General features: G+C 43.0%; 1 protein-coding gene across 1 annotated transcript in view; it reads left to right on the top strand.

Moving 5' to 3' along the window:
• RBPMS (RNA binding protein, mRNA processing factor) overlaps positions 1-24,477 on the top strand; it is a 109,242-nt gene that overhangs the window by 78,059 nt on the left and 6,706 nt on the right. Inside the window, exons 6-7 of the mRNA XM_066617594.1 lie at positions 5,805-5,935; positions 23,244-23,313. Coding sequence (XP_066473691.1) covers positions 5,805-5,935; positions 23,244-23,306 — 194 coding nt within the window. The 3' untranslated portion in view covers positions 23,307-23,313. The remainder of the gene's footprint in view (positions 1-5,804; positions 5,936-23,243; positions 23,314-24,477) is intronic.

The raw sequence follows: 24,477 nt of genomic DNA, 5'->3' as shown, positions 1-24,477 counted from the left end.
GAAAATGTCATTTGGCTTTGCATTCTTGCCGAAGCTTTTCTGGCTTGCCTCTTTTTGAGGGAGGTTCTGGTGCTCTGCATGTATATTTATAGTCATGTTGTTCTTTCCCTAAGAATGACCACAAGGCTTAGGAATGAATGGCAGAAGGGAAGGTTGTTTGCATTAGCTCTGGCCAAGTTTTCACTGTGTAGCTTGCTTTAAAATCAACAGCATAAACACTTGATTTTTAGTGTAATTAAAATGCTTCCCTCTGTCCGCTCAATTTAACTCTTGTGGCTGTGGTTCTTGAATGTTTTATGCCTTCTTGTGCCTGGGTGAGCTTGTGGGAAATTTTTTAACCCACTGGAGGAGGAAGGTGCAATGAAATAAAAGCCAGCTCTGGACAGAGACCTGCAGGAGGCTTCCCTCCTTCTGAGTGAACATTCAAACACACTTCATACCTGGAGCACAACACGCACACACGCACCATTGCTGGTATTTCCTCCTGCACTGGTGTGACCGTGCCACTATTGTTGTTGGGCATAGGCTGAGAGTGATGAGAAGGAACAGGAGACTGTTAAGCAAAGTCAGCCCTGTTGGGAAGAGAAGGGAGTGCCACAGCCGTGCCACAGATTGTCACTTGCCCGCCTTGCTCTTGAAATTGCTTGGTAGGGGAGAAGTCCCAGAACTTCAGCTGTCTTTGTGCCTTCCTTTGCTTTATCTCTAGGGGAAGCAATCACCCTGGATGGTAAGGAAGGGGACAAGAAACCGGCTGCCTCTACCCAACAGATGTGGCATCATCAGTAGTTAGTTTGCAGGGGACATTATTTGTTAGGTTCCCTACAGGGCCCAACAGATGCCCTACCATACCATCTGCTGGTGCCAGGCTTGCAATGAAGGCCAACCTCAACTGTGTTGGAAGAAACTGGTTATGGACTGAATCACTGCTAGCCTTGGAAGCCTGAATGATTTGACCTGAAGCTAATTGTCATTTGACATTTTCACCTTGCTATCCATGTTATTGAGAGAAGGGGTGGTCCCTCTATTTGCCCTCAAAGAGGACAGTAGATCTGCATTTTCCCAGCTTATGAGAAACAAAGGTCTCATCCCCCTTGTTTTGATTCTCTCATTTCAAAAAAGAAAATTGTGGAAGTGGAAAGGGCATCGTAAAGGGCAACTGAAATGATCAAGGAATTGGAACACTTTTTGTAAAAAAGGCTAAAAGAGATGGTGTAGTCATTATCCTATGTAGGTTGGTCCAAATTTTTTTTTAATTCATCAGGGACAAGTGAATGTTGGAGGCAGGTAGAAGCACCAATCTGGTATAACTGATGCGTGGTACTGGAACATAAGAAGGACGAGAACCTTGTTGGTGTTATGATGAACACTTTGGAATGGCAAGCAACCTAAATCCCTGCTGAAGGTGGGGGCCTTAGAAAGTGCTACCAAAGTAGGAGGCTGTCTTTTTCAGGTTCTCTTGATTATCTGTGCAGAAGGGCATTTTATACTACCATCTCTCTTTAGATTTTCCTTCCTTCCTCCTGAGTCTGAGCTACAAATAGGAAATCCTTTTGAATCTTGGCTCTGCCATATGTGTACTAGCTGGTCTTAACAAAAGCCACACTCTCAACCATGGTACCTCCACCTTCTGAAATGTTTGGATGATAATGATTGCCCATCTTCTGGGATTGTTGCACGTATAAGAAAGAAAGCTTACACAGATCATTTTAAAAGCTTTAAAACACTGTATGTATGATTATAATTCTAATTTTTCTAAATGAGCCAACATATGGTGGAATGATGCCTATATTGGGAGGAAAAAGTAATCATTGTAGACCAGGTAATAATTTCGGGGGGTGGGCTCAGTTCACTTTGCTGCCCAGCAAAAAGCTTCTGAAGCTGGATGACCTTCAGACTGCATTTGAAGAAGAAAATGGGGGAATCCTGAGTACAGACAGAGGTACTTATATATGCTGTCGAGACAACTTCTTTGGCTCCTGATCATTGTAAATGTACGTGGTGATTAGATGTGACTATCTGTGAATGGCATGCATTCTCTGTTTCTGAGAGGAAAATGCATTAAACTTTTCAGAACAGATATAAAGTGTTAATGTTTCAGCAGAATTCATGCATTGAAAGGGACAGTTCAGACTCAGAGTGGAAGCTGTGCCTTCTTTCATTAAGGTACTGGGGAAGGTAGGAGCAGAATTTATGTCCATGAATAGTAATGTGTGTCAACCTTCTGCCTGATCGTATGGATATAGGGGTGTTCCATATCCCTTTTCTGTGGTGGTGCATTTCCAGTGAAGACTGGTGCCGCTGTGTTTCCCTGGTCTCTTTAGAAGAGCGGGTCTAGATTTCTGATAGCTGAAGCATGCTTCTTTTCTGAATTCACTTTTCTGAATTTATGCTTCACTCTTACTGAAAAGATTTCTACTGTGGTGTAAGAACTATGCCTTTTACTGGTGTTTCTGCATACTTTAGTCTTTTGGGCATGCCTTCTTTTAAGGGCAGGTAATTCTGCGGCTCCTTTTTTGCTTTTAGAGTGTTAAATAATCCAATTGCACTCAGTGCACTAGACCTATCCACTGAAGCCAACTGGAAGAAAGCTAGGCTAGTGCATCATGCAGAGACAGTTGATAGTCTACCCACTTTGGACTCTAATTTTACATCTTAACAGGTTGTTCACTGCATGTTGATGTTTTCTAGCATGTAGTTAAGAAATATGTCTCATTGCAAGTCTTTTCAGTAACTGATGACAATGCTACTTTTTAAATCCTCTGTTAACACCTATGCTTGTGTTAATATTGTGTCTCATGATGTTTTTTGTTTTGCTTATGGGGTGCTATGCAGAATTGTGATTTTTATAGGAACCTGTGGCTGGTCATCATGCAAAGATGGTGAGAGGAGGAACTTGGAACTTACTAAATAGAAGCTGCTTAACCGAATCTTATTTTGGCTTGTTCTGGTGAGGATAAGGAATAATTTTGTGGCTGGCTGGCTGGCTGGCTGGCTGGCTGAATGAATGAATGAATGAGAAGATTTGGAATTGGGAAGATATGGAGAAAAGCAAAGCAAAATTAACATGATGTAGATAGGGTTAGGCTTGGAGTGAGGGAATGTGGTTCAACCCCCACCTCCACATGCATGACACTTTCTGTGTGGTTTTAGTCTGAGATGGCAACTTGTCCAACTTATTTCAGAGGGTTGTTAGGATAAAGTGACAGAGCCCTGTGTATACCACCTGCAACTGTGGAGGAAGAAGGAGATGTGGAGAGGGGAGAAACTGGAGAAAGTTGAAGATAGAAATATGAAAAAAAAAAAATAAGTTTTTAGCTATGTGCAAAAACATGGGTTTATTAAGCCTGGCGTTCCATTGTCTGTCTTGCACATAGCTCCAAACTATTCCATCGTTATCTCTCTTAACCCCAGTGGGAGGCAGGTCTGCTGACCCATTTCAGAAGGTATCCTTGGGGAGCTCAAACCTTAAATACAAGTAGTTTGAGTTTCCAAAACAAAAAGAGACCATGAGTAGTCTGAGTCCACCTGCAGAGCAAGGAAATATTTTGAGAAATGGAATATTTAAGCTTGATTGGTTAGAACCATTGTATTCAAATTCTGGTCAGGGAACCCTGCAGTTGCTTGGAAGCTTATTACAGGATCCTCAATGAGAAGATTAGTAATGGTGAACATTTAATTATCTTCGCCTGCAGTGTGCAACCACAGGGGAGTGTTGGGCGTGTGCTCGAGGGCACATTGTTCATGTGGGACAACAGTGATGCCTGCTTAGTGCTAATCATAAAATGAGTCTGTACCCCCAAAAATGTCCCCAAATCCTCTGTAACATGTACGAGTACCCTTTCTTGACAAGTCAATGTAGCATGTGTTCCCTGCAGGCAGAAAGATTGTAAGTCATTGTTTTTTTGTGGAGGGTGTGTCATTTTAGAATTATATTTGTAGGCATATCTTTTACCCCTGAACTTGGATGTCACGCACCCTGCAGCTGCATCATTTATTAGATCCAGAATCTCTTGCTCTGAGTAAGAGTTCACTTAGGCTGTTGTTTAGTATTGGATATCAGTAGAAATCTTACCACACAGTATTTGGTTGGCATACTGTTAAGTCTTGGGGAAATTGATGTGAAAGTAGTTACTAGTACAGGTCCAGCCTATTTATACACAGATTTTTTTATACATGAATTTGACTCCACACGAATGGCCACTGCAAATGAGAAGGAATGTGCTGATCCTTGGAGAAGGGGGAAAATGCATCCCGTTAAAATCAGTTTAAAAACTGAACAGTCCTTTAACAATAGCCTCGATAATGAGAGAGAGAGAGGGCAGCTGGCTGACAATCCATCAGTCCTTCTCTCCCCAGCGGACCCCTCCCTTCCCCCTGAGCACATGAAAGAAAGGTGATCACTTTGCATTGGTGAAGGGAGGGGCTGAGTGAAGTGCCTTTGTAAGTGCTTGGAGGAGGACTGGTTGATGGATTGTCGTCTTAATGACTCTTATCTTACATTGCAAAGGTCAGCAAGGCTGTTTTTAAACCACCGGAGCAAAGAAACTTTGTTTTTTAAATTGTTTGTTATAGTGCATTTTTATCCACATGAGTGCTTGGAACGGAACCCATGCAAATAATGAGGCTCAACCTATACACACAAATGGAAACTGGGGTTGAAGTCTGAGAAGGCTGTTGTGCAGGTAGATGAAGGGCAGGCAAAGGAGAATGGGAATCAAAACTGGGCAAGTTATCCCCTTCACTGCCATGCTGGTTGTCTTCAGATTGTGGTTTCTATGCATTTTGTCAAAAGAAGAACAAAGAGAAACTGCACGCCAATGGGTACCATTTGTGGTTGGCCTAAATAACTCTGGTTGTGGCTGTAACAAGGCCAGTTCTTGGTAGTACCAGAAGAAGGCAGTTGCTATTATACGTTTATCCCACATCAGCTGATGATTAATTATTTCTCCAAGTATCCTTTACTGTTTAGTTATGGTACAAATCTGGCATGATTCTACCTTCTGTTGTGGCAGCTGTCATCTTATCCAAGGTGAGCAGTTTATTGTTCTTGACTTATGCTTTCTAGTGTGCAGGCTTACCGGCTGGTGACTGATGGCACTGAGAAGTCATCTAAAGAATGTAGATTCCTGTGGTAGATGATCCCAAACCTGGGATTTGGGATGGAATCAGAGACAGGATTCAGAACTTCATCCACTAAGGTGTTGTAGAGGGTGGGCAGTTGTTTCTACCCATGTACCTGTTCTTTAGGTGGCTACTTCAATTGTATCTCTAGTTATTTCCCGTTATGAATCAGCAAGTTGGTAGTTTTTGTTTGTTCTTTTGCAGTTTAGTCTTCAATGCATTATAGAGCAGACTTTTGAATCTTACTGTGGATATCTTGACCTCCACTCCTTGAAACCTGGAATGTAACTATTCAGTTCCGTTGCCTCGCCCAGAAGCAACACTAGTTCTTTTTAGCAAAATTCTCTTGATAGTTCAATTTTCCCACCATTGGTGACTGCAGTAGGTGTGTGATGTTGTTGCTTTTCCCCATTGTTTGCATTTCTTCCTGCTCCACTGAAAACACAGTTCCTGTTTATAGAATAACTCTACTCTTTAATGTAAGTTGTGGATCTTTACTTTCATACATTACTGCAGAGCAGAAGTGTGTATGTGCTTCTCTCCTAATTTTCTTTTGTTTAAGGAGGTCATAAATGGGGTCAGAGGTGCTGACATAACTTGGCTTTTAGAAGGTACTTTTCTGTTGTGCGTGTGTATATATGCTGTTTTTATAACCATGAACTCTCCTTATTCTTCTCTTGCAGATGAGCTCACAGTGCCTGCACTTTACCCCAGTAGCCCTGAAGTGTGGGCGCCGTACCCTCTCTACCCAGCGGAGTTAGCACCTGCTCTACCTCCGCCTGCTTTCACCTACCCCGCTTCACTGCATGCTCAGGTAATTTAAACCAATCAGTCACAACTTCACCCACGTTACCACCTGATCCTCTCCAGTGCTCACCGTACGACTAACACCTGTCTGGCTAACAGGCACCCCAGAGAGAAATTAATGAGCACACCTCGATCAAGCTGACACATCCTCCTGGGACTACTGGGGACAGGCTTATGAAAAATGACAGCACTCCACTGCCTGATAGAACCCTGAACACCTTTCTCTTCCTGAGTAATTTCACACTCCATTCACACAAGATAGTTAGAAATACCTGCTGGGTCTTTGTATACATATATACCCCTTTGTATATATGGACTGTGCTTCTGAGACTTGCCCTTGCCAACATTTTTGTTAACTTCTGAGGCTAAATTGTCTTGAAGTAGATGATGTGTTTGTGTTCCCCTATGTAACTGAAGCCAGCAAAGAGAGACAAAAACCATCATATATAAGGCAAAACAACACTTGTGTTCCAGAAAGGGGTACTGGGGAAGTCGGTGTCACGAATGACTGCATAATTCTAAGCAGGAAATGGATGACTACAGGTGATCATTCATCAACTGGAAAACCTAACACTGTGTATTTGTCACCACCTGCTAAGCCTGTCTGTATCATTTTCAGTTCCCAGAAAGTTGACAAAATAACTGTTGCTTGGAGGTTGGTGAAGGACTGTATGTGAAATGGAAATTTAGTTCTGATAACTTTGAGATGTGATGGGGGCTTGTTGACTTAGGAATGGATGTTCAGCCTCTCTTAGATGTGGTTCAAACTCTCTCCTTAAACGGCAGATTTGTGTCTTGTAATTATTTCTTGATCCCAACTTTGTTCTCAGGTGGTGTTGGTGACTGCTGTTTTCTAGGTTAATGGTGCACAAGCTGTGCCATTGTTCTGGAGGATAGCGACCTGACCACTTTGATAGATGCCATCTGGGTTGGATATAGTCTACATGGGGTTGATTTTAACAAATATCTGAAAGCTACATCTGGTCTAGAATGCAACATATACACTTCACCCCAGAAATCCCACTGGACAAAATTATATTAAGGATCTGCACTTATTATCTAAGGTCAGCACTCTGACCTGTTTCCAGGCCCAAGTCACAGTGCTGGTACTAACTTATCAAAGCACCAAACAGCCTGGACTCCAGGTATTTGGAGAGACTTTGCCTCCTGTATGTTTCCATTTTTCCTAATGTCTTGCAGATAAGGCTTTGCCTCTGTGTTTGTTTGTGAGTAGAGGCATGGACAGCGGAAAAGAGATATGTAAGGCCTCTTCTGTTCCACCTTGCTGTCTTGGAGCTTTCGTGTCAGTCAGACCCTCCTAAGTGACAGCTTTTTAGAAAATCAGATCTTTCTGTTTTGGTAGGCCTGTGAAGCCTCTGGGATAAAAGTGGAAATGGCTTTTATTTCTCAGCAGGTTTGATCTGATCTGTTAGTTTTATAATAGTTGCTGCTCTTTTTTTTTGTTGACTAGTAGTGATGATTTAATTGTAAACCAATAGTCTGGTAGGTTTGGATTAAGCGTAGTATGTATTTTTAAAGAAATGGCCTTGCAAAATGAAGAGAACTTCCTCACAGAGCTGCACTAGGTCAGAAGTCTGAGAAGCAGCAAGAACAGAACCTCGTTGCTATTTGGTAAGCCAGAGTTTTGTAACATCTTGCCAAAAATTATACGTGCAAATGATCACTTGATGAAGGGGTAAGTCAGTGTATATTCACCCACTGAGGAGCAGTTCTTGCACTCTGTTTTTGCAGTTATGGGAACCAGTCACACACCTATATATCCTGGGGAAAGTGTAACCGTTAACATGTTATAGAGATGGGGTATGGATGAAATGAAAGTTGTTTGTACATTTTGTGTGTGTGTGTGTGTGTGTGTGTGTGTGTGTGTGTGTGTGTGTGTGAGAGAGAGAGAGAGAGAGAGAGAGAGAGAGAGTGAGAGAAAGTGGTTTTTTCTTTCTTTCTCTCTAGTCTAGTTTTAATTCCAATAGCAGGATGTTAGGCCAATTTAGTGCATATGGGAATAGCAAAAAATAATACCAGTATGGTTTCCATAGGAGGCTGGGAGTATGGGGGACTTATCACATAGAGAGCTGTTATAATAATTATATACTAAAGTGAAGTAAGTAAACAATCATACCTTCTCTGTCTAGGCTAGGTAACTGTCAGGGTCCCTTCTGGCCCCAAGATATGATCCTCTGATAGTGCTTACAACCATGGAATGGCTCTGTGCAGCAGTAGGAATTGTTACAGGGAAAGCTGTTCCACTTCCTCTTTCTCCTTGCAATGATCCACTACTAGTATTCACAGTACCATTAATGGTGAGTCAATCTGATATTGGTTGGAAAGCAAATACACTTCCAGCAGCCCATCTGTCCACAATACAGCTGATGCCATCTGCTTGCTTTTCACCACTGAACTGGATTAGCTTCATTGTTTCATTGATGGTTGGTGGGTGAATGATCAGTGTCCCAGATCCAGTGAGGTATAGTTTGGATATTGCAGTTATCAAGATTTTGCACTTGACTGTGGTGATGATTTCCTTTTGTCTGACATGACAAAACAGTTCACGCATTCCATGCAGTGATGCAAATTTCCAGTTTCACCATCATGAATTTTGTTTTTTGACCAATAGTCCATTTCTCATCAGCAGCCTGGATCCTTGGTGCTGGCGTATTGGCTGCCCCAGATACAGTGATTCAGATTTCCATGTGGTTTCTTTCCTGGTTTCCCAGTTCAGGTAATTGTGGCAGGGTGACCACCCTCCTTTTTAAGCCAGGCTTAGGAATGTCCTTGGCGGAGTTAAAGTCAAGACCTATATCCTGTTCAGCTATGCCCCAGCCGAGACCAGCCTGGATGCAGCCAAGGTTGACTTTTACAGCCAGCTTCAAGACACACTGGATAGGATTCCGCAGACTGAACTGATCATTTTGACAGGAGATTTTAATGCCCTCACTAGTGCAGAAGGGACTGGGTGGGAAGAAACACTGGGCAGATTTGGTCATGGTGAGATCAATGACAGTGGACTGTGCCTGTTGTCCTTTGCCACCTTGAACAGCCTAATAGTAGGTAACAGCCACTTCTAGCACCATGTAAACACCAGTGTACATCTGGTGAAGACACAACTGTCCTGAACTGCATCCTAGTCAACTTCCAATACTGATTCTCACTTAAAGATGTTTGGGCAATGAGGGGGCTTGACTGTGGATCCAGGCACTATCTTGTTCATGTTAAGGTCCAGCTGCGACTACGGTGGGCAAAACACAAGGCACCCCCACCAGTCAAATTGAACTGGGCATGTCTGAAGAGTCAGGAACTCAGACAAGAATTCCAAATAGCTCTATCCAACAAATTTCATAATATTCGCATTGTATGATGTTGATGGAGAAGAAAAGCAGGTATCTGAGTCCATCGTGGAGTGTTCTGCCCCTCTGTGCCCACCCATCCGCTGTTGGACTCAACTGTGGATTTCGGACAAGTGCCTGGATCTGGTGGACAATTGAAACAAGTCAAATATGTTGACATCGTACAATACGAGAAACTGAAAAAAGAGGTCAGAGAAGTTGAAGGTGGAACAGGAAGCCTACTGGAATAGTATTGCAGTTGACCTGGAAAAGGCAGCATCCAGGCATGAGTACCAAACTCATGCTTCAGGAGACTAAATGGTAAAACTAAGTTGACCTTTTACAATATCAAGAAAGTGAATGGCACCTCCTCCTGACATGCATCTGACACTCGGAATGCATCCCCCTAGCATTGAAACAAGCCATCATCAGGGCTGCACTGATCAAATATTCGCTGATCAAATATTTGTCAATTGATGGAGGAAAGGATCAGATGCGGAAAGCGAATCGTCATTGTCATCATCAACTTGCAGAGTGAACCTCAGTCAGCTGCCAAGCAAGTTCGTCTGGCATAAGTGACCTCCCTACTTGGAGGGTTCAGCAGGCAGCACTAAAGAAAACATGGATCAAACACATTGAGGAAAACCTAAGAAACCAGTGATGGACCATTGACAAGACTAGAAACATCTCCAACAACCGCGAAGAGTGGAAGCGTGTCAAGAATGATACATAGATCCCAGCAGCACCTACAGCAGCTTGCCTCTTTAGTATTCTCTCTCTTTAATTGTTGTTCCAGGCGCTTCCAGAAACTGCATCAGAGGCTCACTGGCGGCCCCTGGACCATGGTTTTAAGAACCACTGATCTACAGTATGTGAACAGTGAAGCTGGCATAATCATATTTCATAACACAATGAAAGTTGGAATCCTATTGAGATGCAGTACAGGGCAAGACTTGAAACCATTATGTTTGGAAATGTAATCAGTGGAACCTGGTCCTTGCAGGGTGAAGTGTATTCTGTGACGTTTTTCTGGCCAGGTTGTGCTGATGTAGTGCACAGAGCTGGACATGAAAGATGGAGTAAGTTTGCAAAGTCTTATGCTTCCCCCCCCCCCTCCAAAAAAAGATATGAAAGTTACTGCTTGGAAACTTGGGGGGAAAATAAATGTGAATGTGAACCAAAGTTTGAGGAATACAGTTTCTGACAGGGAGGAAAAGGGAAATTAGCTTCAAATGGAACACTATCTTTTATTCACGACTTGCAATGGGGTGGACAGTGAAAGCAAGGCTGAAAATAATCCCCCAAAGCTCCACACCTCTCTGGCAAAGTGGGAGGCAAGAATGCCAAGTAATGTATGTTCTGTCACAAGCACTTTTTCTGCTCACTGAACCCTGCTGCCTGGGACTCCTAATGGCTCCTGAGAGCAGGCGTACTCTAGTTAAAAATTAACAGACAAAGGGAAAGGAGTAATTAAATATGGATGGCAGTAATCGCTGAGGACCATGTCTGGCTTGAACGGCTGCACGCTCCAGCGCTCCTGCGGAGCTCAGCTCATCCTGCGAGTTTAGAGAAACTCTGTGGCCAGCTTCCCTGGAAGGGCTACCCCACCAAAACTTTGGAGAAGGGCAGCTAGACCGCTGCTGTTGAAGGAGACGGGTGAGTGCAGGATGTCCACGTTTTCAAACTGACGGGCAGGTGGAGACACCTGTAGTATTGGCAAAGGTGTAATGTGCTGGTTGGGTATTGTTAAGCCATTTCTGCATAACGTTGCCTATATGCAGCAGGGATCAAATGTGTGCACCTGTGGGCTGGGTAGAAATGGGTTAACAGACAGGCCCTCTACATCATCTTGCACAGCACAAGGATTCTTCATGTTGTATTGCTGATTTTGTAACTATTTTTAACAGTATCCTACATTTGCCTCTCCCCCCCCCCACTTGCCACCCTCCTTCTGGGAGCTCAGAGTGGTTTCCCTAGATCTCTTCTCCACCCCAGTGTTTTCCCCCTAAGCTGTGCAGCTCAAAGTTAAGTTACACGCAGTTCAGAGCTCAGCTACCTGGAAGTTGGCGGTGACATGTAATGTCATCACCAAACGTCTGGAGGCCCTCCCTTGCTGCTGTACAGCCATGGAAGGGCTCCATGCAGTAGCGGGAATTGTAACACGGAAAGCTGTTCTACCTCCTTTTTCTCCTTCAGTGACCCTATGAGTAGAGCTGTGCGTTTTTGTTAGTAACAGCATAACACAAAACTCTGCATTTTGGTATTTAAGATACAGGGGGACCCCCAATTTCTATATATCCCATATATGCGGATTCACTTATCAGCAGATCAAGCCTGGGCGCCCCCCCCCTCGTGCACTTCCTTCAGAGATGAGGGGAGCAGAGCTCTGATGCAAACAAAAACAAAAACAAAAAAAACCAACTTCTGATTTCACAGAGAAATTGGAGGTGATGTTTTTAATGCCTTATAAGGCATTGGGAGGCCTGGGGAAGACCTCCAGGCTCCTCACTTTCAGCTATCCATGGTGTATTTTCCAGGAAGATTACTTCTGACACTATGGGCACAATCCTAACCAACTTTCCAGCACTGGCATAGCTGTGCCAGTGGGGCATGTGCTGCATCCTACATTTGGGGGACAGTCATGGAGGTCTCCTCAAGGTAAGAGGCAATGTTTGTTCCCTTACCTCAGAGTTGCATTGCCCTTATGTCAGTGCTGGAAAATTGGCTAGGATTGCGGCCTATATCACGTACCTAATACACTTTTAAAGTGTTTTAAAATTAATAAGAACTTGGAATAAACATACGTAACAGATAACTTGGAATAAAAACACATAACACCGCTTTCTGCTTTTTTCATTGTTTTAAACTACGAAATCTGCAAAAAAAAAAAAGTTTTCAAACACATCTACCTATAAGTTAAGTGCGTGGCCTTAGAATGTCCTCCGGAGGACTTAGAATGTCACCTTTGATTTTTGGCAAAAACTGGAAAAAAGGCCCCACCAAGGTCTTAGAAGTCGTTCTGAGGGCCAGGGCAGCGGTGCATGGCCTTCCCAGCCCTTGGAATGCTCTCCATATGTGAGCTCTGATGGCCTTCAGAGGGTTAAAGGTGCCAAATCCACAGATTTCAGTGTCCGTGGGAGAGTGTTCATGAACAGATCCCGGTAGATACCGAGGTACTACCTGCAAGACAGTGTGATACCCAATGAGCTTTATAGCCATATGAAACTTTCAATCCTAGTTTAGAAAATTGCCTCTTCTCTTTGTAGTACACTTCTAAATGCTCTTTCTCCTGTTTTCCTTCATTTTCTAAAAATCAAAAGAAATCCACAGCTATCGGCAGAAAAACTAATCCAGATCATCACCTTCAATTTTTGTGGGCTCTAAAAGTATTCAAGTAATAAAGAAATTGCTTTTAGTACTTCTGATTTCCATAACATACCTGACACATGGGGCTGTATCTTTCCTCCTCCTCCATCACATTCACACAGCTGACAGGGATGCTGACTGGGTTCCTGCATTGAGCAGGGCATTGGAGGCCTTTGGAATGGAAGCACTTTTTGCACCATGGGCAGACAGATACCTGCTTTAGCACCAAGAAATGTGTTCCATTGATTTTTGCAGCACGCGCCTTGCCAGCTACATCTGCTCTTCATCATCTAGCCCCAAGCAGATCAGCACCTCGGCTTTTGGATGTTTCAACTTCAATCCAGAACGTTCACTGCTGAACTGCCAATTCATTAAGCAGAAGATGCATTAACCGTCCTGGTTGACCTTGTTTTCAGAGTATTGATCTGAATGTGAAACAGATTCAGTACTGAGGATCAAACTGGAAGTAAATGATAATTTTGCATGTTGTATGAAAAGTCCAAATGGTGAGCAGATTTCAGAGATGAAAAAGTTTGAAGTCATTGAAAAAACCTGTGTTTTGTTGGGAGGAAATAGAAATATATGCAATATTTAGATCTGATGAAAAGAAGATAAACTTGCTTGACTCCTTTTAAGTACATAAAATGCATTATGTACAACATGGCACATAAAATTGTAGTGTTTAGTATGTTTATGAAATTGAAAACTAAAAACCTTAGGTTTATTCATACAAAAATTACACTCAGTATTTGAGATGAACAACAAGGTGCTGCAGCCAAAGGCACAAAAAACTTAACTTTTCCCAGTTGTAAAAATTGAGTGGAAAAAAATAAACAATGGAAATTGAAACCATAAATTTTGTTGCTAACTTTTAAAAACACTTTCCTTTTTGTTTCCTGGACTTCAAAGCAGCCTCTTCTCTACTCTATAATGTCAGCATTATTCAGGAACTGAAGACAAATGTAAAAACAGCAACACCTGTTTGTTGGGGCAACTGTAGAATGAGTGTTCACACCATAAACAACCCCTCTTTCAAACCTCTTCCAACTCTCTAGAGGAAAAATCTCCTTCAGCTTAACAGCCTTCAACACTGTGGTCTATCACTTAAATCTTGATATTCAGGGCCAGCTTGCCTATTTCCAGACCAGTTGCTTTCAAATACTGCAGAAGAGAGAGGAATCTGAAGCAAGCAGGAGGTTTTGAGAGTTGTACTTTCCTACAGTATCTAGGAATCTTAATTGCCTAAAATTGTAGAAGGGCTTAAATGGTTGTTAGAAAGCTATTTTGGAGGAATAAAAGGCAGGTAAACAATATTTTAAAATATAACCTTAGAAAACTTTTCCTTCCTTAGTCTAAAGCAGGGGTGTCAAACTCATTTCATACAGAGGGCCCAAATTAGCATTCATACTGCCTGCTGAAGGCCGGAAGTGACATCATTAAGCTGAAAGTGACATCATTAAGTAGATGATGGCCAGAAATAAGCACTTTGTTCACAAAGAAACTCATTAGTTGCAAATGACAAAAGAGAAAATGTACAAATCTTGTTCTTATTTTCAGGATGAGACAGCCCAATTATGCTAGGAGAGCCCAATTATAATGGGAACTGAATAAATTATCCAGTTATAATGGGAGCTGGCTGCATTTGGCCCATGGGCCTTACGTTTGACACTCCTAGTCTAAAAGGAAAAAAAAATTATACAAAGTTTTTCAGTATGTCCCCAAATATCCATTTTTTTCAACAGAAAAAATAAGTGCCTTGGGGGAGGGGGAAAACTGAGAATCCCTTTTCCCCCCAACTTTCTGGCTTTCTTCGGGGCCTTTTGCATCTCTAGTACATTCCACTACCAAGATTATTTCTTCATAGGAATTAAAAACAGAATAGTAGCATTCAAAGTACATATGCTACCAATTTTTTTCTGGGTTCAGTTCAAAATGCTGGTATTGACATTTTAAAGCCTGAAGTGGCTTAGGACTGGGATACTTCTCAAATCTCCATCTCCCACTTGAGTCTACTGGTGCCTTAAGTTGGGGTTCAGAGGCTATGTTCAATATCATGCCATTGCCGGAGATGGTGGAGCACTTATGAAAGACGTTATTCATTCGTGGCACCAAACTGATCGAATGCCCTGCTTTTCGTAGTAAAATAGGATACAGGTTATTTTAATCCTGACTTTCCATTTAACAGAGTGCAAAGCAACTTCCATAAAGCTATAAAGCAACAAAAATGAAATACAATGAGATCATCTTTATAAAATGAACAAACCCAAAATGCTAATAGAAAATTTTTTTTTAAAAGCAGTTGCAGAGAGTAAACTGACAAAACTCAAGTTGAGCTAAAGAAAACCTGAAATTACCAGGTCTTTAAAAAAATCTTGAAAGGCACTTGGGCTAGGAGCCAAGTAGATCTTGGCGGGGAGATGCACATCCTGGGGGCCATCTCAGAGAAGGCTTGTGCTCCTTGTGATGCCCTTAAAATTTGTTTTATTATGTCTTTCCAGTTTCTGCATTATAGATCAGTCTTGCATTATAGATCAGTCTTGCATGTGTATAATCAAATAATATAGACCATTATTTGATTATACCCAGGAGAAGGCTGTGCAGACCAAACCTTCCTGTGTAAACTCTGACCCAGGAAAAGCACCCTTTCAGGAGGAGAGTTGATAGCTTTGGGTTTGGTTAGCTTTTTCAGGCTGCAGCCCAGTGCATGTTTACTCAGGAGTAGGCTCAATTGAACATAGCGGGACTTCTCTCTGAAAACATGGTTACAATTGCAGTGTCTGTCACTCAGAGATGCAAAATTCCGTGTTGGTAACGGCATCCATGTGTAATGGCAGCTTATGCCAGGAGGCAGCTGGTGCAAGGCTGGAGGGAGGGATATTAGGGAGAGATATTAGGGGTGATGAAGTGGGCTAAAAGCAGAAGCAAAGAAAATGACATAGTGGAAGTTAGGACATATCAAAGTACAGATGTGCACTTGAGTTACTACTGTTTGGATTTTATCCCTGTGAAGAAATCATGTGAATAAATAGAGGGGAGGAAGGGGATAGGGAAGATCTTGCATTCCATGCCACTGAACGAGCACAATCCTGGATCCAACTACAGGTTTTCCAGCTTGAGAATTTCACTGCTTGGTCTGTGGGGGTTTGTGTGTCCTAATCTCTCTAGTCAATTTTTCTATAATTCAGTTAAAGTATGCTAGGGGTAGATGATGATAAAGAGGGATGTCAATAGTTTGAGTGGCATTGTTTTGCAACCATGTGGGCGTGTGTGGGCATGTGCCCTTTTTTTCATCCTACTGGAAATGCGTTTCGTAGGGTCTTTTTAACTCTGCTCTTGTGCATCCTGGCCATAATGCTCCATGATAATGCACTGTTTCCATTTTATAGTTGGACGTTGGGTAGGATAAGAAATGCCTGGAATTAACCAGCAAGTCATAGGTAAATTGAGATTTGATGTCTAGCATGGAATCTGCTGGACCATGCTTAGGACCTGCTAGGAATGTAAATCTTTTCCCTTGATTCTCCTCTTTTAACAGTATGTGAAACAGCATGTGAAAACATCCGTACAAAACATTTTTGGCCTTGTAGATGCTCTTTTATGTGCATGGCATTTTCACTGTCACTACTACTACTACTGTGGGGTGTAGGAACACATACTACATATATAAAATATGTTCTGCAGCCTAGAATCTGCATTAATCCAGTGTTGGTAAACCATGGATGTTGCCAATACTGTAGAAATTGTCATGGATCAAAGATTTTATTACATGGAAACCTGAACAAATGTATAATTATTGAAGGCAGTCTTTTAATTGTAATCTGCCTTCCACTATGTACACTGACAAAGTAGAGCACAGTACAGATTTGTGTGATTAAAAGGCTCAAATCAGTCTATACCAATAGTCCTTAAACATTTAAGCACCAGGACCCACTTTTAGAATGACAATCTGTCGGGACCTGCTGGAAGTGACATCATCAAGCAGGAAAATTTTAAACACCCCCCATTTGACAAAATCTAATCAAGTAAGTAAACTAAAAGTTTACAATAAGTATAAGTTTAAAAATTAATTTAAAATAAAGAAGAACCCTCACAAGCAGTTGCTGATCACTTTAAAAAAATTTCCCAAAGACTGCAATCCTATACACACTTACCTGGGACTAAGCACCATTGACTATCATCGTTAAAAACTTATACACAATTGTCAAAAGTACAGATCTGTAACATTTCCCCAGATGCAGTCACAACCATGGAAGTGTCAAGTCTAATGTATTAGAAATAAAATACATTGAAACGAATGGGGACCCACCTGAAGTTGGCTCCTTTAGCAATTGTCATCTGACAGATGACAAGCTGTACCTGCTGAAATTCCCTCTCCTACGCAATTGTTAAAGGTCCAGGATCCCTAAAGTTGAAAGTTTGCCCACCCCTACAGTATAGGGATGACCTGATTCCAGACTGAGAGCCCAATTGTTATCGCAAACATGCTGTAACATGCGAGAGGGCGCCTGACCTCCGCTGCTCGGTAGATGCACAGACTGCCAAGCAGCGGAGAGGTAAGCAGGGGCGTGAGGGGGAGGCGAGCTGAGGGGGGGCTGGAGAGGGAGGGAGGCGTGACCGTTGGAGTGATTCTCCACTGGATCGCGAGCCTCCGTGTTCAGCTCACCGCCCTGCACAGAGATTCTTGATTCACTGCTGACCTTTTCATTGGCAGTGAATCGAGTAGCCCCATTGCTGGGCTACTCCATTTACCCAGAGCAGGGGTGCCCAAACCCCGGCCCTGGGGCCACTTGCGGCCCTTGAGGCCTCTCAATGCGGCCCTCAGGGAGCCCCCAGTCTCTAATGAGCCTCTGGCCCTCCGGAGATTTGTCAGAGCCCACACTGGCCCGATGCAACTACTCTCAGCATGAGGGCAACTGTTTGACCTCTTGCTTGAGCTGTGGGATGAGGGCTCCCTCCACTGCTTGTTGTTTCATGTCTGTGATGCAGTAGCAGCAGCAAAGGAAAGGGCAGCCTTGCTTTGTGCAAGGCCTTTTATAGGCCTTGAGCTATTGCAAGACCTTCATTCATTCATATGAGGTCATCTTTAATATATTCATTTATGTAAACTTATGTAAATTTATTCAAATTTTAAATGTAAATTAATTCTTTTTTCCCCCGGCCCCCGACACAGTGTCAGAGAGATGATGTGGCCCCCTTGCCAAAAACTTTGGACACCCCTGACCCAGAGGAAGGGATCGAAAGTCCCCTTTTCCTGAGGAGCCAGCAGCAGCTGCCCAAAATGCGCAGGATGTGGCAGCAATCATTTTCGGTGCCACAGCCGCACACCCCAGGCAGCTCAGGATTGGGCTGTAAGTGCTGACAGTTTCCCCCATAGCAATTCACAGAGTTCATACAGTAAATAAACTTCTCTAAAGCAGACAAATACATACAGTCTCTTTAAGAACTGGAGGCACAATATGACAGACATGTGGGATCTGAGGGAACAGCAGTTTCATTTCAGACTGGTTCCAGGGCATAAACGGAGTTCTGGCAGGCAGAACTGTGTCTGCTATTTAACCCTTTCTGCCCGGCCCACAGGTGTACACATTTGGTTCCTGTTGCATATATGCGACATTGGGCAGAAATTGCTTAAACTAGGGTTTTGGGCTCTGTATCGTGTCTGTGTCAGGTCATGTCTACTTATACGTTGATTCAGGACCTGCAGATTTGATCCACTGTGGGTCCCGACCAGGAGGCTGACCTGTACCTCCCAGATGTGATCAGAAGAGTCTTCCAGTCACACCCAGGAGGTGGTCTGAGACCCAGGGAGGCTTCATGTGGCTTCCCTGGGGTTCAGAAGGCTTATGAAGGCCCCTGAAAGGCCTTAGAAACGCACATCTGGTTTTTCCAAAAACCAGAAGTGCATTTCTAAGGCTTTTGGGGGGCCTCAGAGCACCTCCCTGATATGGATATCACCCCCCTGCCGCAGTGCTGATGTGACTGAACACTGACTCTCTCCTTTCCCCAACGTCCTCGGGAAGTTGTGCCCCCTTCTCCTTTACTCTTATCCATTACTCAGGAAGCAGGCAATACCAGCATTGCTCTTTCAGTCATGGCCAGAGGGGCAGAGAGGTACAAAACTGTACGCAAGGGATATGTCTCATTTATAAATGTCTTTTATATGTTTCTGCAGTGATACCGAGTGAGTGAGTGAGTGAGTGAGTGAGTGAGTGAGTGAGTGAGTGAGTGAGTGAGTGAGTGAGTTAGTTAGTTAGTTAGTTAGTTAGTTAGGCTCAGTTTCTGCTAGCATTACTTCATATACGCCACTTAAAAAAAAATCTTTTTCCCCATGGTGAATATGACAAGTGGCTGTTTGAAAAACACTTGCAGCATAGAAGCATCTTAATTAGAGAGCCAGGGTTGGTTGCATCTTGAGTGTATAGTCAGTTGCAAATGTGGATTTGTCACAGTGTGTTGTGTGAAATGGCACACCTGGAAGCATGAAATTTACACTGGTGATATACAATCCATTGTTCTGAAGATGTAGGTTTCCACCAAGGTAGTCTCCTCTTATTATAGCCCAATTGTAGGCAGAGTGTGGAGTTAGATTCGAGATTGCTCTTCTAAATCGGTCCAGCCTAATCTGCTAAGCAGCAAAACTGTGGCAGCAATTACACTGTTTGCAGTGGTTGACTTGAAAACCACGATCAGTGATCATCCTCAGTAATCACATGAGATCAGGAACAAGTGTACTCTTCAAGTAGCCTGTTGTATCCTGCTGCTGCCTAACCTCTGGAGGCTATGTCTTATCTTCTCTTTTGAGGACCTATCCAAAGTGATGTCCTTGAGTTGAAGATGCTGCCACCTTGTGCTGCCTCTGAGGAATGCGGTTGCCAGAGGAATGAGTGTGTGGGGTCAATAAACTCAAGGGCTTCTTTGTTGAGGAGCTGTTGTGGAATATTTTTCTTAGATGTGTTTTCTCTGTCACCATCACTGCTCTTTTGAAGGCCCCGGGTGAATCTGCAGTTCACCCAAGCTTTTAATGTTAAAAATCTTTCTGTCTGCTGTTTTTGGGGGTGTGGGATGTTCTGTGTTTGGTTGTTTTGCCTGTATGTTACATTCATTTGGTGTGTCTATTTTCACTTTGTAAACTGCCTTGAAGCCTTTTTAAGTTGAAATGAGGAACACAAATATCTTAACATTCCCTGAATAGCAGGGATGTGCTGGAGCCGCAATGCCGAGACTTGAGTAGAGTTCCAAGTCTCCACCCCCACTTGACTCAAGTCACCCATGAGTCATAATGATGGCCGTCACCACTTGTCCAGAACTGTTTTTTGAGCTTAGTATCTTAGGAGTATACTGTTGAAAGGTTCATAGTAGTCTGACTGGATGTTAAAACATGTGTGACAGTTCTAGAATGGTTGAAAAAAGTCACTGCTGTTTCCTGGACTGGACAAAGGAACAGTTAATATAAGGAAAGGATAATGTCCTGCTGTACTAGTAATGAACATGTTTACTATACACTTTTCTGAGTTCCTGCATTAGCTTGATGGAATCCGTACAACAACCTTTTCTGGTAAATGTTATCTCCATGTTGCACTTGGGGAGCTGAGGCACTTACCTGTGGTGGGTTTGTGGCAGAGGCACAATTCGAACTGAGGAAGTCCTGACTTGCCGCTATACTGCACCTGCAATGCTACACCAGCTCTGCATCATTCTGAGTAATTTGTGAATAAATAGACGTTTTTAAATCAAGAGGTGGAGAACTTTGCACATGCCCATATCCACAGGTTTTGAGTGTATCTTTGGCTGAAACTACTTCTTTACTGCGGAGAGTGAATGAGAGAGATTAAATAGCTTTCTGGGTTGTAGAAATAAGCATATTTTGAAGTTAGCATCACTGTGTATTGACACCAGTCACCATCAGAGTAGCTGGAAGGCTTTGATTATATTGCTTTTATTGCTGAATACAACAGTCTTATAACTATTTTGATGGAACAGTTGGTAAGAAAGTGTCTAAATGAAAAGTGCAGTTGGAGTTGGAGCATTGGAAGAATGGGGTGGCTGGTCTAGATCAGAGATGATCTACTTCCGTATTCTAAAAACTTTCTTCTAGACCGGGGTCTCTAAACTTTTTGGCCGAAGGGCCACATCAAATATCTGGAGCAGTGTCAAGGGTCAGAAAAAAGAATTAAATGGAAAATTTAAATAAACACATTAGAGATGGAACTCAGATGAATGAATAAATGAATGGGCTCAAATGTCCAGGACTTCTCCAAGAATGAACACAGCCCAAGAAATAAAACACACACTTAAATGGACCCCCATTCTCCCACCCCACAAGCACAACTCTGGTTGTGTTTGGTCATCTAGATCAGAGGCTCTCAGGGGATCAGAGGCTGGCTGCGGGCCGGATAGAGGCTTGCCGTGGGCCACATCTGGCCCCTGGGCCAGGGTTTGGAGACCCCTGTTCTAGACCCATGACCGCTGTTTGTTCCTGCAAAATGACACTACAAGTGGTGTAGCTCCATGGTGAAGTTGGCATCATCTGAACCCACATATAGTCAGGATACTAATGATTCCTCTTATGTTTGTAAATTATTTGTAAATAGTTTTAATTATCGTTTTTAATTGTTAATTTTTAATTTTGTATTTGTTGGAGCTAATTGTTGTAGGCCGCCTTGTGTGCCCATAGGGCAAAAAGGTGGGATATAAATTAATAAAATAATAATAATAATAATAATGTTTGCAAGGTGTAACATATATCTACTGTCCTCAACATATGAACACGCTTTGTTTTGAGTGATACTGAGTGGAAAACTTGTACCACACCTTGATTTTTAATACTTGGTAGGATGTTTCCAGAGGTCCTTCTTAGGCCTCTGGTTTTCATTTCTAAAATGCTTGAAGGAGGTATGCTGGTGTATGCCCCATGTTTTTAACTGGGGGGTGCAAATTACATAAGCAGGATTGGACTAGCTGCGCTGAAATTTACAGTAAAGCAATTGTGAACATTCACAATTCTAGATCGTGTGACCTCTTGGGATAAGCAGGGCTGGCAAAACTCTGCCATCTTTGATTGCTAGCATCAAACTTCTCTTTGCTTTTAATTCTGCTTACAGGAAATAAGCTCAGAACACAAGTAATAATAATATAATATAATATACAGTATTTATATACCGCCTTTCTTGGTCTTTATTCAAGACTTTATTCAAGGCGGTTTACATAGGCAGGCTTATTAAATCCACACAGGGATTTTTACAAATTGAAAGAAGGTTCTTTCTTTCAAGAACCACTACATTCAAGGTGTTACACTCCGATCTGGTTTAACATTCTGGCCTCCATCCTCCCACACTCCGAGCAGATGGAACAGCTCAGCTGCAGCTTGTCAGCTGCTTCAAGGTCGCACGGTGCCGGTGGCCTCGAACTGGCGACCTTGTGGATGTTAATCTTCAGGCAAATGAAGGCTCTACCCTCTAGACCAGACCTCCTGCCCCTCTAGACCAGACCTCCTGCCCCTCATGAAGTATGTCATCATACATTGCTTTGTTTTAGAATTGATGCTGTGGCAAAGGTCCAGTGTGTTCTAAAATGTTACAAGGCCCATATGTGTAGCGCAACTATTTATGAAGTGACTCTTATGCAATATGGAAAATTTCTCACAACAAAAAATTCCATGTCAGGTGAGACCAAAGTAAAACAACTTACAGTTGAAAAAACAGCTTCAAAATATTTGAAGGTTCTGCTTCTCCTAAGAATGGCAAAATATCAGTTCTGCAAACTTCTTCTCTGTTCAGGTATGGCTCATTAGTCTGCTGAACTCTGAAGTACTGTATATATGGCTGATCCTTTGCATTTCACTAGGTTTTTCTAGGTTTAGGTCAACAACTGTTTCTTCTTCACCCCTGCATGGCAAGGGTGCGTCTGTCAGAGTTTCCTCTCCTGTACATCTCTCAGTGGCACAGGAGCTCTGTTGCACTAGAGCAGGGGTGTCCAAAGTTTTTGGCAGGAGGGCCACATCATCTCTCTGACACTGTGTCGGGGGCTGGGGGGGAAAGAGAATAAATTTACATTTCAAATCTGAATAAATTTACATAAGTTTACATAAATGAATATATTAAAGATGAACTTATGAATGAAGGTGTTGCAATAGCTCAAGGCCTATAAAAGGCCTTGCACAAAGCAAGGCTAGCCTTTCCTTTGCTGCCACTACTGCATCACAGACGTGAAACAGCAAGCAATGGAGGGAGCCCTCATCCCACAGCTCACGCGAGAGGTCAAACAGTCGCCCTCACGCTGAGAGCAGTTGCATCGGGCATTGTGGGCTCTAACAAATCTCCGGAGGGCCAGAGGCTCATTGGCGACTGGGTGCTCCCAGGGGGCCGCATTGAGAGGCCTCGAGGGCCGCAAGTGGCCCCAGGGCCGGGGTTTGGGCACCCCTGCACTAGAGGGAGAAGCAGAAAGATGGACATTAATCTGTAAAAGCAATTAATCCTGTTTCTGTGTTGCTCTTTGAGATTGAAAGGTGAGTCCTACATCTGGAAAGGTTGAAGACCCCAGTTTCTCAAGGGCTTTGGCGCATTCTAGTTCTTGTCTCACTTCTGGGTTTTTGTTTGTTGTCTCTTTCAGATGCGATGGCTCCCTCCCTCAGAGGCTACTTCTCAGGGTTGGAAGTCCCGTCAGTTCTGCTGAATACTGTGTAAGTCGGTGGGAAAATGTGTTGTGTAAAGCTTCTCCCAAGAATCACTAGGGGGAGTGCTGGAGGCATTCCTTTGTTTATAGGGGCTTTTTTTGGTAGAGCAGATGGAAGACCCCGTGGCTATTTTCACTTCTGCTCATTGCTAGACATTCTCTCCCTATCCCAGGCATATCCCTTCTGAAAGGAACTAATCTCCAACTGCTTCCTAAGGAAAGACACTCTGTTGTTGATTCCAGAAAACCTTTTCGCTGAACATGTACCTCTTTCATAAATGCAAACTTGAAACAGGCAGCGTTGTTGTGTTGGTGTTTCACTGCAGAATTAGTATGGCTGGGATCAAAATAAAGGTCTGGATTTTCTAACATTGATTCTTCCGCCTATTTGGGTTGATGGAACAAATAAAAGGCAGGTGAACTGACAGTGGATGCTGTGCAACCTTTTGGAACTGCCAAATCTTCTTATCACAAAAAATTGAGTGTTCTTAGTTGCAAATCCAGTAGCATAGAATCTGCTCTAGCTAGCTATGGGGAGCAGGAAAGATGTCAAACTGCCACAGGACACCGCCCTCAGAAAGGACCCCTTTTGCTAAGGAAAGCCTGGAATGTTGTGCTCAGCTATTTTGGTGATGATCCCTTTTGGGTTACCAGACTACTTGCTGCTCATGTAGTCTGTTGCCTTGCTCTGTTGGTCACCTGCCTTGTCACAACTGTGGAGCCAGCATTGGGGGTATACTCTGTGCCAGTGGTTCTCAGACATTTTAGCACTGGGACTCACTTTTTAAAATGATAATTTGTTGGGACCCACTGAATGTTATTTACCTGGAAATTATGTCATGGCCGGAAGTGACATTGTCAATCTAGACTTCAAGCCTAAGCTGCAATCAGCCAAAGGTCCCATTACACAGCGCAGTTGTGCTATTATTTTGCATCACTTGGAATTCAAACATTCCAGTTCAGATGTTAACCCATTTTTGCCCGGCCCACAGGTGTACACATTTGGTCCCTGTTGTGCATATGCAATGTTGGGCAAAAAAGGTTTAAAGCAGAATGCATACTTGGAGCCTTCTCTAACCACACAGCCCTTCCCTCTTTCCAGCATCCTACCTTCCCACCTATTCAAGGCAAAGCACCATGCTTCTCTTCTACCAGGAGCCCAACCTGTCCA

This window comes from Tiliqua scincoides, chromosome 2 (genome assembly GCF_035046505.1).
Source record: "Tiliqua scincoides isolate rTilSci1 chromosome 2, rTilSci1.hap2, whole genome shotgun sequence".
NCBI classification, from domain to species: Eukaryota; Metazoa; Chordata; class Lepidosauria; order Squamata; family Scincidae; genus Tiliqua; species Tiliqua scincoides.
This window is presented reverse-complemented; position numbering and strand designations above follow the sequence as displayed.